General features: G+C 36.1%; 1 protein-coding gene across 13 annotated transcripts in view; it reads left to right on the top strand.

Annotated features, from left to right (window-relative positions):
- Positions 1–16,056, top strand: part of ERC1 (ELKS/RAB6-interacting/CAST family member 1) — a 436,241-nt gene that overhangs the window by 218,605 nt on the left and 201,580 nt on the right. For all 13 annotated transcript variants that reach the window (XM_074195002.1, XM_074195000.1, XM_074195006.1 and 10 more), the window contains one exon: positions 5,616–5,751. In XM_074195002.1, coding sequence (XP_074051103.1) covers positions 5,616–5,751 — 136 coding nt within the window. The remainder of the gene's footprint in view (positions 1–5,615; positions 5,752–16,056) is intronic.

Genomic DNA, 16,056 nt, shown 5'->3' with positions numbered 1-16,056 from the left:
ATTTGACTTGTTTCTTTCTTACTACTTGCAACATTTTCTGAAATTTGACTATAATATTCCTTGGAATTTTCATTTTGGGGTCTTTTTCAGGAGGTAATTGGTAGATTCTTTCAGCTTCTATTTTACGTTATTGTTCTAAAATAGCAAGGCAGTTGTCCTTGATAATGTCTTGAAAGATGATGTCTAGTCTATTTTTTTGACCTTGGTTTTTATATAAGCTTAAATGATCACTTCTAAATATGTTTCAAGATCAGTTAGTTTTCCAATGAAATATTTTCTATTTTCTTCTATTTTTTCATTCTTTTTATTTTGTTTCATTGTTTCTTGGTGTCTCATGGATCATTAACTTCTACATACCCAATTGTAAAGGAGCTGTTTTCTTCAATGAATTTTTGTACCTTTTTTCCCCATTTGCTCAACTCTGCACAATCTTTTTTTTTTTAGCTTTTGCAAGGCAATGGGGTTAAGTGGCTTGCCCAAGGTCACACGGCTAGGTAATTATTAAGAGTCTGAGGTCGGATTTGAACTCAGGTTCTCCTGACTCCAAGGCTAGTGCTCTATCCACTGCGCCACCAAGCTGCCCCCTTGCCCAATCTTTAATAAAGGTTCTTTCCTTCATTGAATTTTTGTACATGTTTTTCCATTTTGCCAGTTCCACTTTTTAAGGCATTCTTTTCAGTTGTTTTTGTGCCTCTTTTATGTTTTTTCCTATTCTATTTTAAAGATGTCAATTTCTTTGGTATTTTTTGTACTTCCTTTTCCAAGCTATTGATTCTCTTTTCATTCTCTTTTCATGATTTTTTCTTGAATCATTCTCATTTCTTTTCACAGTTTTTCCTGTATGTATGTTTCTTATTCCTTTTGAGCTCTTCACCTGAAGTCACTTTTTTTGAGGCTTTTGATGGAGCAGTTTTGAATTTGTCCTTTGACTTTATGTTTCGATCTTCTTTTTCCAAAGTAATTTTCTATGGTCCAGCATTTTTCTAGCTTATTTCTTGACTTAACTTAATATGTTAAAATTGTACTTTGTTCCTATTGTAAACAGGGCAGTTTGGGGTTTGTACATTTTCAGCTCTTCATAGATGGCATGATCTAAGGAGAGGTGTGTTCACTTCTCTTGTGGTCTGTTTGTGGTCTAGGAATTACCACAAGAACTATTTTCCACCTTGAAACTCTCCCCTTTTTCTGCAAACTCTGTTGCACTAGTGCTCCTACTCTGTGACCTAGCTCTGCGATATGGAACTTCATTTCGGCAGTGCCAGTAAAGGGGACCTCTATGTTCTCTTTCCAACCAGTTTCCTGACTCCCTTATTATCTGTAGACTGTGAGGTCAGGAAGCTGCCACTGGAGCTGCTGATTGCTAGTGTTGTTTGCTTGGGCATAGCCTGCCCTTCCAGAGTTGGCACATGACCCTACCTTTGCACAGTTGACACTGGAGCTGGATAGTATTCCTCTCTCACACCAGTGTGATAGATACTTTCTGTGGTCCATCTAAGTTGTCTTGGGCTGGAAAATTTTTCCATTTTGTCCTTTTTATTGATTCTGCACTTCCAGAATTATTTTTGAAGCATTATTTAAAGTTGATTTTTTTAGGGCAATTTTGGTTGAATTCAGGCAATTCCCTGCCTTTTCCTCTGCCAACTTGGCTCTAACCCTGAAAACCATGTATCTTATACTAATAATTTTTCTTTGTGTTATTCATTGTTTCCTAATGCCTGTTACCTTTATGGGAATGCCTGCTAGAAAGCTTATATAAAGGCATTCTGAGAAAACAATAGGATGTTACAAGAATGTTGTTGGAGGTGAACATCAAATAAAGCAACAACTGTGACAAGAAAAGTTCTGATTCAGGCTTCTTTTCCTGCTGTGAAATCAGAAGGACTGTGATGCAAAAAAAAGAGTTCCATGTGAGACTTCTTATCATAAGATGAGGATACTTCCCCAGTCTATATTTCCAGTTTCCAATATTGTTCCTGGAAGCTAGAATGTCACATTACAGAAATAAAGTTGGGAAACAAATCACTGCTACAGTCAGACGACAGATGTTCTTATCTCCCCTTTTCTTATTTCTTTCCAAAGGTATTTACTATCAATAGTCTTCTTTTGCTTTCTGTGAAATTCCATTTTTCTGCTCTTTTTTTGTATATTCACATTCTAAACTACAGTTGCTAAAATAACCTTCTAGACTCATTGACTTTTAAACCACCAGTTTTCTAAATGTAATGAATCTTTAGTTCCTTATATTTGCATTTTTGTTTTTGGTAATTAAACAGCAGTACCTAATCAGTAGCAGGGAGTTGGCACAGTGGATGGAGGGCAAGTCTGGGATCAGGAGGAGCTGAATTCAAGTTCAGTCTCCAATATTTGCTAGATATATTCTGCAGTCAAGTCTTTTAACCATACTTGCCTCAGTTTCCATATTTGTAAAATGAGTTAGACTAGTAAATGGCAATTCACTCCAAAATCTTTGACAAGAAAATTTCAGATGGGGATCACAAAAATTGTACATGACAAAACAACAACCACCATCTAATTGATGGACCCTAGGATAAATTTTTTCCCCTTCCCTCAGAAACAGAATAATGGATTTGGAGTTTTCAGAGTGAGAATTTCTATCTCCCTCTATCTTTTACCTATAAGATATTGCTCAATTTACACATCTTTTCTGAGACTCAAACTACTCACCTCTAAATGAACTACATAATAGAAACAGGGTATCATTGTTTGTTCCCATATTATTTTTTGGTCAGCATACCACTTTTCATTTCCCTTGACTCTTGTGTTTGAACTTCAGTGATTTTACATAGTTCTGGTCTTTTCACAGAAATGTTTAGAAGTCCTTAATTTCATTAAAGGTATATTCTCCCCTGTCCCCACCCCTCCAAATATAAATTTTGATGAAAAAGTTATTCTTGAATATAAGCCTAAATATCATTTGCTTTCTGGAATATGGTATTCAGAGCTCTCTGCTCATTTACACCAGTGGCTGCTGTATTGTGTATAATCCTGACTGTGTCTCTTCAGCACTTGAAGTTGTTCTTTCTGGCTCCTTTCAGTATTTTTTGTTGGATATAGAAGTTCTAGATTTTTTTCTATATTTCTAGGAGTTTTTATTTTGGAATTTCTTTTGGATGGTGATCATTTCTTTCTTTTTATTTCTTGATTGTCTCTGCTTCTAAGAGATCTTTGCAGTTTTCTTTTACGATATCTTGAAATAGGTTGGCTATTTTAGGGCCTTTTTCTCAAGTAACGGCTCTCACGTAATCTAGTGATTCTAAATCCTTCTCTCTCCCCTCCCATTTGTTTTCCAGGTGGTTTGTTTTTGCTATAGTTTCAGCTTTTCTTTTATTGAATTTTCTTTTTTGTTTCATGGAATTGTTGGCATCTGTCTGGTTCATTGTAACTTTCAGGGAGTTTGTTGTTTTGGCATAGCTTTGTTACCTATTGTGACAAGCTGTCTATTTTCTTTCTGATTCTTTATTCCATAGTTCATATTTTCTATTCAGTTTTTTTCCTCCAAGACTTATAAAAAAATTTTAAATTTTTCAATCCTTGTGTCCTCTCATCTAGAAATTCCAGTTGAATTTGTGTCCAAGAGGTGTTTTTCCTCTGAGAATTCCGCTCAATATTTTATGGTAGAATTCACACTTTGCTTCCTCTTCAAAGCTATTAGGACTGGGTTCTATATTCTTTTGATGCTCCCACGGTTGCAGAGCATCTGATTATTACCCTGATATCTATATTCTTTGCTTAGTAGAGTGCTGCTTCTCTTAATCAGCTCTTCTGAGTGTAAGCTATATGCTGATCTACTCCTGAACTTGGAATCAAATTGCTGCCATTTTTGCAATGGTGTCTCTCTTTGAAATTGAAAGTATGCAGGAAGGTTTACTTTATTGTAAAGAAATTCACTGGCTTTCTTGTCATTAGATTTTTGAAACAATTTTGGTAACTTTTCTATGAAATCAAAATGTTTTTAGAAATGAAAAGGGAGGGGCAACTAGGTGGCACAGTGGGTAGAGCACTGGCCCTGGAGTCAGGAGAATCTGAGTTCAAATCCAGCTTCAGACACTTATTAATTACTCAACTGTGTGATCTTGAGCAAGTCACTTAACCCCATTGCCCTGTAGAAACAAAGACAAAAAAGAAAAAGAATCTGAACAATGTTTATTACCTGTGCAAGCTATTATTTTCATTCCTTAAAGGCTGTTAAAACTTTGTATAGAGCAAGTTTTACAAATGAACATTCATCATATATACTGAAAACTTATCACAAAAGTTTAAACTCAATATTGCTAAAAAGTTCTGGCAAAAAATGCCAAGTTTCTGGCAAATGATGTTTAAGTTCATTTGAATATTTTTATAGTGGTATATTCTGGAATGATTTTTGAGTCTATTCAATATTAAAACACAAAATTGTATGCTTTTATCTGTATTTTCTATCTGATTTATAATACATATATTGTGAATAAATCTATAACATAAGTATTTTAAATGGTCAAATATATAGTAATATGTGTTTTGCAATATATATCTAGTGCCTATCTTATTTTAATGTGTTTTTAAATTATAAATATTAAGTATATAAATGAGTAGTTTTCTAGGATAGTATGTGGCCTGCAAGGGTTCTTAAATACTAAGTAGTGCCTCCCATTTCTGTTTGTGTTTGACACTGCTGTCTTGCAGAATCTTTAACAATAATTTATGATAAATTTATGTATGTTTATTATTCCAAAACAAAAATTATTGTTAATGAATTTGCTGGTAGTATTTTTATATCTCTTAAATGAGAGAGACCAGTAAGATTAAAACATATAAATTATCCATTAAAAATCGATACAGTGTGTTTGAGTACATATATGTGTATGTTTTCATTTGTAGCTAAGGTATTGTGTTTTTTTTTATCATAGGTGACTCATTCCTCCATCATAACTTTAACACATAATAGTAGTCTCTTATCTTTTGTTTCTATTTAAGGATTTTGTATCACTAATAGGGGTATTTTTGGCTAAACATCATCCATACTCTCTGATACTAAAGAAAAATTTATCCCTGGTCTTAATCACTCATTCAAGGTTCATAGCTTTCTACATCAACAAACTTGTCATATTTCTAACTAAAAACCCTGATAGTATCCTTTTCTTACCTTTTTAACCTGAACTTAAAAATTGCCTATTCCTGATTCCCCCCTAATTTAATGCCTTTTATTCTCTTTATTTTTTCCTAATTTATCTTGTGCATAACATAAAGGAATATGATTGTTTGCATATTGACACTGAGCACCTTGAGTTTGAGTACTTTCCCTCCCCTCCCCCACTTGCTTAGTATAGTGTTTGTGATGTGGTAGACACTTAACAAATCTTTATTGAATATTGATTATTGATCATATGGTTCTTTTTTGTTGTATGAAGTCATTATTAAGCACTACATATGGACATTAAATAAATGTTATTTAATAGAGAATGTGATATCACTTTAGAAAATTTGGTTTCAGTGGTATGGGGAAAGTATTGGAAACTACAGGACTCCCATGAACACCTTTCTTTAAACTGTTAGTGTCAGCTTCATAGAATTAAAGGAACATATAATTTTAAAGTTCATTTTTTCCCCCCAATTAGGCAAGTGAAAGACCAAAATAAGAAGGTTGCCAATCTCAAGCACAAGGAGCAGGTGGAGAAAAAGAAGAGTGCTCAGATGTTAGAAGAGGCTCGGAGGAGGGAGGACAATCTTAATGACAGCTCTCAGCAGCTCCAGGTCAGAGCAGAAAGAAAAAACATTGATGCATGATTGGGGTGTTGGGGGGGGTGTCTTTTGTAATGTCTATTGTTTTTCCTTTGCTTGAGTGTTTTTATACAATTCTTTTTGCTGCCTTCCTCTATTGTTGATCGTTTTGAGCCCAAACCTCCCCTTAATTAGTCAGTATCTTCCTCTGTGCCCTTCCTTCTGCTACATTCTTGATACTTTTGTCCCTTATGCATTAACACATTCCCTTTCAAAAAACAAAAACAAAACATTTCCTTTCGTTCTACATCTTTTCAAAGTTAGCATCCCTGTCCACTCATCTTTACTCCTGGGTACTTTCCATGACTTTTGGGCCAGGAGAGGAAGTAAGCACACTTTTTATTGCACATTATCATCTCCCTTTGCCACCTTTCTCCTATGAGTTCCATTCTACTTGTCTTTATTATTGGTCCAAATATCAGCTGGCCCCTGGGTCATTCTCCCTTTTTTCTCAACAACTTCAGTTCATAACTCATGATCTTCTTCTGCACCATAATACCTGCTCTCATATTTGGGACATTTATTGATACAGTATTTTTTTTCATTTGTAGTTCAGGTTTTCATTTTTTTTTTGTATTTCTTCATTAATACTTTATTGTGGATTCTACCTGAGCCAGCTATAGATATACTTATATGAGAGATCATAGAACCAGCCAAATCTAAGTTATTCCTAGTATCCTAGATTATGATAATTCACTCTTGACACTAAGGTTCTGTTCTCTTTCTTGCCTGCTTCACTCCATAAATATTTGTTGTCACCAAGGCAAATACTTCATTTCAGTACCCTCACTTCAGTCTGTTTCTCTTCTTTATTTTCTTTGTCCTTTATGCCTGATCTAGATTCACTTTCCATTTGTTTCCAGGCCCTGTCATGGGTGAGACCCTTATCACTACTCACCTTGTCCATTGTAACAGACTCCTGACTTAGCTCCCTGCTTCTGGTCTCTGCCTTTTTAGCTGTCTTCTCCATGGTTCCTCTAGTAACCTCCCAGGTTCTAGGACTGTCATCTCTCTGCTTAAAAATCTTTAAGAGATCCCTTCTGGGGGCAGCTAGGTAGCGCAGTGGATAGAGCACCAGCCCTGGAGTCAGGAGTTGATACTATCACTTTTCAAGTTACCATATTTTAACAATAGTAATAACTGACATTCTTCAAGTACTTTAATGTTTACAAAGGACTTTACCTAGATTCTCTCACTTGAATCTCATGAAAAACTAATAAAGTAGATGTTATAATTCCCATTTAATACAAAAAGTTAAATGCTGGTACATCATTTTTTGGTCCATGAAGCAAAATCTATCAATTGCTGAAAATAATAAAATGATAAAACTGATAAAAGATTGACATATGCCTAAGGGGAAAGAAGGGGCACTTAGGGCTATGGCTGTGGAGATGTTGAAAGTAACAAAAATGAATGTGAGTGAGGTTGAAAATTTCTTAAAAAATCATAATTAACTATGAAGTTCTATTTGGGTGCTTAGGGTTGACATATAAACCCTTAAAGCACTAAAACATGACAGTCATCAAGGCGAAAAATCTATTTACAGAGAATAAAGAAAATTATACTAATGACTGATATCAAATATAAGATTTTGTGTTTCTTCCATAAGCAAGTGACTGTAATTTATTTTCTAAATGTAGACTGATCTCTCTTCTTCAGGAGAAAGTAAAGAAACTGGAAGAATACCTCTCTATTTGCCAGGCTAATAGGAAGTAGAATTTTTTTCACCAGAAATTCGCATGTTATCCATGGGCAGTGCTTTTGGCATAGGTGGTGCTGTGGATAGAGCACTGGCCTTGGTCTCAGGAGGACAGGAGTATGAATCCAATCACAGACACTCCACACTTACTAGCTCTGTGACCCTGGGCGTCACTTAACCCCAATTGCCTCACATCCAGAGTTATCTCCAGTTGTCCTGATCCATATCTGATCACTGGACCCAGGTGACTCTGGGGGAGAAAGTAAGACTGGTGACTTAGCACAGCAGCCCCTCACTCAAATCCAATTCATTTGCTTGGCATGGCATCACCTCCCTGATGTGGTCTTCTTCGAGAATGACAGATAAACAGGAACTAGAAGGGTCCCGAAAGGAAAAGAATGTCTTCAGTGATGAAACAAAGAATCTTAGGTGGAGGAAGGAAGACTTTCTTGACTCTTGTAAGGATGATGAAGAATAGAAGAGTATTATTCAGAAGAGAAATAGAAGGGAAAGTACAGCTTTACAATTATAGCTTTAAAATAGAGTTTTCCTGAAAAGTAGAGAGCTCTGTATGCTCTTATAAGGTTGTCCTCCCAAGAATTATATGATTCAAGAGATATTATCAGTTTCATCTATTAAGAAATTAACTAACTGAAAAGTTAATTAGGATTATACATTAAGGGAGAGAGAAAGAAGAGAAGAATGCTGGTAGTTTATGATTCCGTGTTCAGGATTACTATCACTTCAAATAGCAATGGAAAGGTCTGTTGTCTTCCTGAAGTATATATTCAGAACATACCATGGAACCATAACTACCTACTCATGGTAATTCACTTGGCAATGTCATTGTTGTTATTTAAAAGTTTAGATCTGTCTTGATTCTTATATTCAGCTACCTCTCAAAGACTAAGTTCATGTTCTTAGTTTCCATGATAGTATCTATGTATCTCATCTCCTACTGTCCCCTTTTCTTTTTGCCTTCAATCTATCCCAACATCAATGTCTTTTCCAGTAAATCTTGTCTTCTCATTGTGTGGTCAAATTATTTTTTTAATTTAATATTTATTTATACTCATTTTGTACAAATAATGTTTTTTATACATTAATAAAATATTCTTGTTTAAGAGTAAACAAAATACTCCCTCCCCCAAAAATAGACTCTCTTGAGCGATAAAGTAAAGGGGAGAGAAAAAATTAAAATAAAAAAAAATAATAGTAATAATTGTAGGTATGGCTCAAGGGCCAGTGCTCTGGTCATATTATTTAATCTTCAGCTTTAGTATTTTATATTCTAGTGAATAACCTGAATTAATATCTCCAAGTATTTACAGACTAAGAAGCAAGTTAGAATTGAACATGGAACTACAGATTGATTTAAGATTGAGCAATATTAAAAGAACGTAAAATGTAATGTCAATGATTATGAAAGCTTGGGCAAGAAAATGAAGATTAGGGTGTATACCTAAGATGGTAAGCACAAAAAAGATATAAACAAGCTCTCTGCAATAGAGAATACCATCTGTATCCAGAGAAACAACTATAGAGTTTGAACAAAGACCAAGAACTATTACATTTAATTTAGGGGAAAAAAATTGATATCTTATTGTCTGATCTTGCTATCTCTTATACTTTATGTTCCTTCCTTAAGGGTATGATTTCTCTTTCATCACATTGAATTTGGATCAATGTATATCATGGAAACAATGTAAAGACTGACAAATTGCCTTCTGTGGGGGGGAGGGAAGTAAGATTAGGGAAAAAATTGTAAAACTCTAAATAAATAAAATCTCTTTTAAAAAAAGATGAAAAAAAGACATTTGCCTAGAGAGAATGAGGTATGAAAAAATGTAAGGCACAAAAGTTGTCTTTTCTTAACTCTTGCCTAGTAAAGACAAATGAAATTAAGGAGAAAAAAGTTATCTTGAAAAGTGATGGTATCTGAGAATAGGATTTAGATTTAGATTTTTGAGTTATGGCTGACAATATAATGTTGACAGATTGTTTCCTAGAGGTGGAACTCACAAAGGATTATTAGATTGTAATTGTCAAATGTCTTGCAAATTTAATCAAAAGATTTTTAAACGAAAAGGATGATGGAGATAAAAGACTGACTATACATCTATATCTATTTATCTTTCTGCCTACACTTATTAGATACCATGGAAAATAGTGATGAAGATGTTCCAAAATTCACAGGAGCCAAAATAATAAAATCTATGACCTCAACAGCCTATCTGGGGATTAAAATTGCTCAACATACAAGAAAATGATGAGGCAGAGGTCTGAGCCAATGGCACTTTATTAAAAGGTCTATGGTATCCTCTAATGAAGTGAACTTTAGATCTTTCTCATGATCTGAGACGCCCCATTCTTCCAGGGCCTTATTTTTATAAGACTTGATATCAGATTTTATACCTGAACATTCTCAAGAGGCTATACAAAATATAGAATCCAAGTTGGTTTATAGATCTTGCTTTTCGGACCAAAAAGTGATGTATTAGCTGGAAAAAATGATTTATTTGGGGGGGGGGGGTTGTATCTCAGGTTAGGCAAAGCATGGGGAATTTCCATTGACTAAGTGGTCATAAATAAGATGATCACTTGCTTATGTTGTATAAGAGAATGATTCAGAGGTACAAAAATAAGCTGAAGAACTTTCTGGATATTTGAGTCACCTGTGTCACCACTGAACTTGGTTGCCATGACAAGGAAAAACAAGGGTGATGGGCCTCTAGCTAGTTTCCTAGGACTAAGCAAGTGAAATCTACACTTAACATCCCAGGAATCTAATAAATAGAACTTATAATCACTAACCATAAGGACTTATGTCAAACTGATTAATATGATTGGAATGGAATAAGGGTTCAAATGAATTATTTCTCACATCTATATGTAAAGACAGTAAGTTTAGTCAGCAAAAAATTGAATTAATGATCCTAATGAAATTATGTTTAACAAAATCTAAAATCCATTTCTAGTAAAAATCACAAGAAAGCATAAGAATAAAGGTATCATTACTTAATGTATAAAGAATTTTAGATTAGAGAAAGGAACATTAGGAAGTCTATAAAGAATCACAAACAGGAGACTTATGAATATTACATATTCAGTTTGTTGTGCATATACGGAGAGACTAAATAGGTAAAATGGGCTCCTATGTACAATAGTATTCCATCATAATCACATACTACTACTTGTTCAGCTATTCCCAAATGGATGGGCATTTCCTTTTTTTTAATCTCTTTGGTCTGTAGACCTAGTAGCAGTATTTCTGGGTCAAAAGGTTTTTTTAACCCTTTGTCCATAGTTGCAACTTGTTCTCTACAATGATTGAATCAGTTCTCAACTCCAGCAGTAGTGCATTAATATCTCAGTTTCCCCACATACCCCCCCAATATTTGACACTTTTCCTTCTCTGTCATATTAACCAATCTGATAACTTCAGTGTTGAAGCTCCAAATTCTTTTAATTTTCCTTTTTCTAATCAATAGTGATTTAGACTATTTTTAAATGACTAGATACTTTTGATTACTTCATCTGAAAACTTGTGTTCATATCCTTTGACTATTTATCATTTGGAGAGTGGCACTTAATTTTGTAAATTTGATTCAGTTCTCTATATATTTGAGAAATCGGGCCTTAATCTGAGGTTATTGTAAATTTTTTTTCATAGTTGTGATAAATATGAATTTTCATTGTATTTCTCCACTGTTTATTCTACTCTCTCATTTCACCTTGTCTGTCCTCAAAAATGTTTTGCTTTTGACTGCTCCCCTCATCCTCTATCCCTTCAACAGTCCTCCCCCCTTCTCAAATCTCTTTGCCCCTCCTACTTTCCTATAGGGTAAGAAAGATTTTTATACCCTCTTTGAGCCAATTCCAAGGTGCTTCCCATCTCCTCCTTCTTTGCCCTCCTATAAAAATGCTTTCATACCTCTTTATGGGAGATAATCTGCCCCATTCTACCCCTTCCTTTACCCCTCTTCCAGTACATTTCTCTTTCTCACCACTTAATTTTATTTCTTTAAAATATCCTCCCATCATATTCAGGTCACACCACTTTCTTCTGTCTATCTATATTCCTTCTAACTGCCTTAGGAATGATAAATACTTAGGAATTACAAATATCTTCTCATGTTAGAACGTAAATAATTTAACCTTATTTATTCCACATGATTTCTATTTTCTATTTACCTTTTTATTCTTCTCTTACATCTTGTGTCTGAAAGTCATATTTCCTGTTCACCTCTGATCTTTTCATCAGGAATGCTTGAAAGTTCTCTATTTCATGGAATGTCTAATTTTCCCCCGAAAGATTATATACTCAGCTTTGCTATTAGATGACTATTGGTTATGATCCTAGTTCCTTTGCCCTATAAAATAATCATATTCTAAGCCCTCTGACCCTTTGATATTAAATGTTGTATTATTCTGATATGTTTGATTTCCTTCTTGAATGCTTGCAATGCTTTCTCCTTGACCTGGGAGTTCTAGAATTTGGTGTAACATTCCTGGGAATTTTCATTTTGGGATCTCTTTCAGGAAGGCAATGGATTGGATTTTGTTTGATTGTTTCTTGCTTTTTTATAAAGTCAGTAGTTTACCTTTGTTCCATTCTATATTTTAAGGAATTATTTTCTTCAGTGAGGTTTGGTATCTTCTATTTGACCAATTCTTTTTTAAAGTATTTTTGGACCTCTTTTTTTTCATTTGATCCAGTCTGGTTTTTAAGATGTTATTTTCTTTAAGCCACTGACTCATTTTTCATGATTTTCCCATATCACTTTATTTTTCTTTTAAATTTTCCCTCTGTCTCTCTTACTTGAATTTCAAAATCCTTTTTGAGCTCTTCCATGGCCTGAGATCAGTTCATATTTGTTTTGGATGTAGGAGCTCTGACTCCGTTACCTTTTTCTGATTGTGTATTTTAATTTTATCACCATACTAACTTTCTGTGGTCATATTTTTTTTCTTCTATTGTTTCCTCATTTCCCCAGCTTATGACTTTGATTCTAATTCTTTCTTAAGGTAGGTCTTGCTTCCAGAGTAGAGGGTGCTCTATTCCATGCTTTTGGGGTGGGTTTTTTTGCAGTTATTATCAGAGAGTCTTCTCGGGGCCTGCAGTGGCTCCCAAAGCAGGCTCCGGGGCTGCTGGGGCCAGATCTACATGGCTGAAGCTATAATGAACTGTGCTTCACTCTCACCTAGCTGCGACAGACTTTTTCCTACTGACCTTCCAAGATGCACTGGGCTTGAGAGTCTGGAGCCTACCACTGCTGCTGCGGACCCAGGTGCCCCACTGCCTGATCCTGGATTGCTGGGGTCAGTCTGCACCTATCTGCCTGCACAGCTCTACTCTCTCACCCTGGTGCAATAGATCTTTCTCTCCGATCTTCTAAGTTGTCTTGGGTCAGAAAACTGTTTCATTCATCTTTTTTTGTGGGTCTGCCACTCTAGAATTTATTTAGAGTCATTATTAAAATGGATTTGGAGGGAATTGGGGGAAAGCTTGGACAAGTCCCTGCCTTAACTCTGCTAGCTAGGCTCCTCTACATCTCTTACTTGATTTTAAAAATCCTTTTTGAGCTTTTCCATGATCTGAAATCAATTCATATTTTTCTTTGAGGTTTTTAATGTAGTAGTTTTGATTTTGTTTTCTTAAAACTTTGAGTTTCTGTTTTCATTTTCCCTGTCATCATAATAATGCTCTATGGTCAAATTCCTTTTTGTTGTTTGCTCATTTTTATAGCCTAATTCTTGACTTTTATCTTTAAATGTTACTGTTGTGCTCTGTTCCCAGGGTGGAGGGTTTTTTGTGCAGTTGTTTTCAGAGCTGATTAGCCTGAGAGTCTAATTTTTTCAGTTTTTCCAAGATGGTATTATCTAAGGAGAGAGGTATTTATTTTTCTCCTGGACTATGTTCTGGTCTGGGAGTGACCAAAATTACTCCTTTCCATCCTGGAATTTTGTGATCCAGGTCCCCACCCCAATGTGGCCACAAGTTCTCCTTATCCTAAAATTGTGGTCTTCACAGGACTGTGCCCTGGATCCACATCTGAACAATTCACCCCAATCCTACACCCTTTGCTAGCTAAGGTGCTGACCCATTATCGTCTGTGGGCTTAGTGCTACAGAAGTCACTGCTGCCATCTCTGATTCAGGCACATTCAGTCCTGCTGCTGTTTGCTGAGGTGGCACTGCTATTGTAACCTGCTCTGGTAACCTGTTGTAACTACTCTCAACCTGGATTAACAGACTTTTCTTGCTGGCCTTTTCTAAATTATTTTAGGCTGGAAAATAGTTTCACCCCATCCTTTTGTCGGTTCTGCCATAACAGAATTTATTTTGTGGTATTAATGTGGTTTGGAGGAGAATCTGGGAGAGCTGAGGCAAATCTCTACCTTTTTTTAAACATCTGACTTTACCCCTTGATATTGTTTTTCAATTTGATAAATGAACATTTTCAATTTTGAAGCAGCATTCTTTCAATTTCAGAAAAAATATTGTTTAGAAAACAATACCTGTATTCTTAGAGAAAATGATGGATGATTATAAGTAATAGCATTTCATAAAGTAGAGAGAATCAATAGTAATTACAATCATTTTAAGTAATTCTTGGCACAAGTTCCAGTGGATTCTTAAGGTTACTTATGGATGGTAATAGGATGAACAGAAGGAGATAATTGTATATCTGTTTATAGCAGTGTTTTCCTCATTAAGGACTCAACATTAAAGTTACAGATATGCTTATAAAGTAAAGAACAAAGACCAAAAAAAGGAGCTTTAAATAAATATATATAAGATATCCTGCTGCAGTCAATACAGTTACGATGCATTGATCAGGTTTCTCAAGGAGGAGAATAGTCCAGTGGAGGAGAAACATCTTGTGCCTTATTAAAATATTTTAAAAAGTAGATAGAGACACCAGGGAGCCAAGATGGTGACAATAAAGGATCAAGTCTTAGGCGCTCTCTGATAAAACTCATAAGCTAAGAACTCTAACTAAACTTTCCAGAGACAGAACCCATGGAGGGACCCAATGAGGCAGTTCTCCTACTCAAGGTAACCTGGAAAAGAGCAGAAAGGCTCTGCTTCCCGGGGTCAGAGGGGAGGCCTGCCAGAGGGGTGGCCCACCAGAGCGAAAGAACCTCAGCCTCTCAGAGGCAGCCCCAGGGCACTGGGAGCCGCGGCTCACAGCAGCAGGGGAGTCTTCTGAGCTGCACCACGAGGAGCACCGGGCACAAAGTGGGCGAACAGCTGGGGACCTCTGCCAGATCGAGCACGTGGAGCCCAGTCTTCAGGGCACACAGCAAGCAAGGAGGTCTTTCTGCAGCCCTTATCCAGGAACAGAAGCAGGTGGAGCCTGTAAGCAGGAGCCCCCAGGGCATGAGCCCATTGAGCTGAGGGAGGGGAGTGAAGAGAGAGAGACTGCAGAGCTTTGTCCTCAGCCCCAGGAACAGGACTCTGGGGCTCTGACTACATTCAGATCCTGATCGCAGTCTAGGCCCCCCCAGAAGAGCAGCAGGGCCCCCCCCACCTCAGCCCCATGGCAGAGGGGGGCTCTTATGTTCATTCACAGACCAGGAGGACAGAGCCTCACACACTGAGACCCTTGTGGGAGTGTCCCAAAAGATCAGGAAGCACCCCAAAACAGGCACAGGCTGGGAAAAATGAGCAAGCAGAGAAAAAAGAGGAACACAATTGAGAAATATTTTGCAAATGAGCCCAAGAAGGATCAAAACACTCAGCCTGAAGATGAGGAATCACAAGCTCCTGCATCTAAAGACCTCCAAGAAAAAACAGAAATTAGGCTCAGGCTATGACAGAGATTAAAAAAAACTTTGAAAATCAAATGAGGGAGTTAGAAGAAAAACTGGGAAAAGAAATGAGAGAGATGCAGGAAAAACAAGAAAATGAAGTCAGCAGCCTAGTCAAGGAAATCAAAAAAAAATGCTGAAGAAAATAGCATGCTAAAAACCAGCTTAGGTCAAATGGATAAAACAGTTCAAAAAGTTATGGAGGAGAAGAATGCTTTGAAAAGCAGAATGGGCCAGATGGAAAAACAGATAAGAAAACTCTCTGAGCAGAACAAATCCTTCAGACAAAGAATACAATTCAGGCAGATTGATGAATTTACCAGAAATCAGGAATCAATACTTCAAAACCAAAAAATTGAAAAATTAAAAGAAAATGTGAAATACCTCATTGAAAAAACAACTGATATGGAAAACAGACTTAGGAAAAATAATTTAAAAATTATTGAATACCTGAAAGTCATGATCAGGAAAAGAGCCTTGACATCATTTTCAAAGAATTACTACAGGAAAATTGCCCTGATATCCTAGAAGCAGAAGGCAAAATAGAAATGGAGAGAATCCACTGATTCCCCCGAGAAAGAGATCCCAAAAAACCAACCCCTAGGAATATCATAGCCAAGTTCCAGAACTCCCAAGTCAAGGAGAAAATATTACAAGCAGCCAGAAGGACACAATTCAAATACCGTGGAGCTGCAGTCAGGATGACACAGGACTTAGCAGCAACTACATTGGAAGCTCGTAGGGCTTGGAATAGAATATACC

Source organism: Macrotis lagotis, chromosome 7, assembly GCF_037893015.1.
Source record: "Macrotis lagotis isolate mMagLag1 chromosome 7, bilby.v1.9.chrom.fasta, whole genome shotgun sequence".
NCBI lineage: Eukaryota > Metazoa > Chordata > Mammalia > Peramelemorphia > Peramelidae > Macrotis > Macrotis lagotis.
Note: the sequence above shows the minus strand (reverse complement) of the source record. Positions and strands in the feature narration are given on the sequence as shown.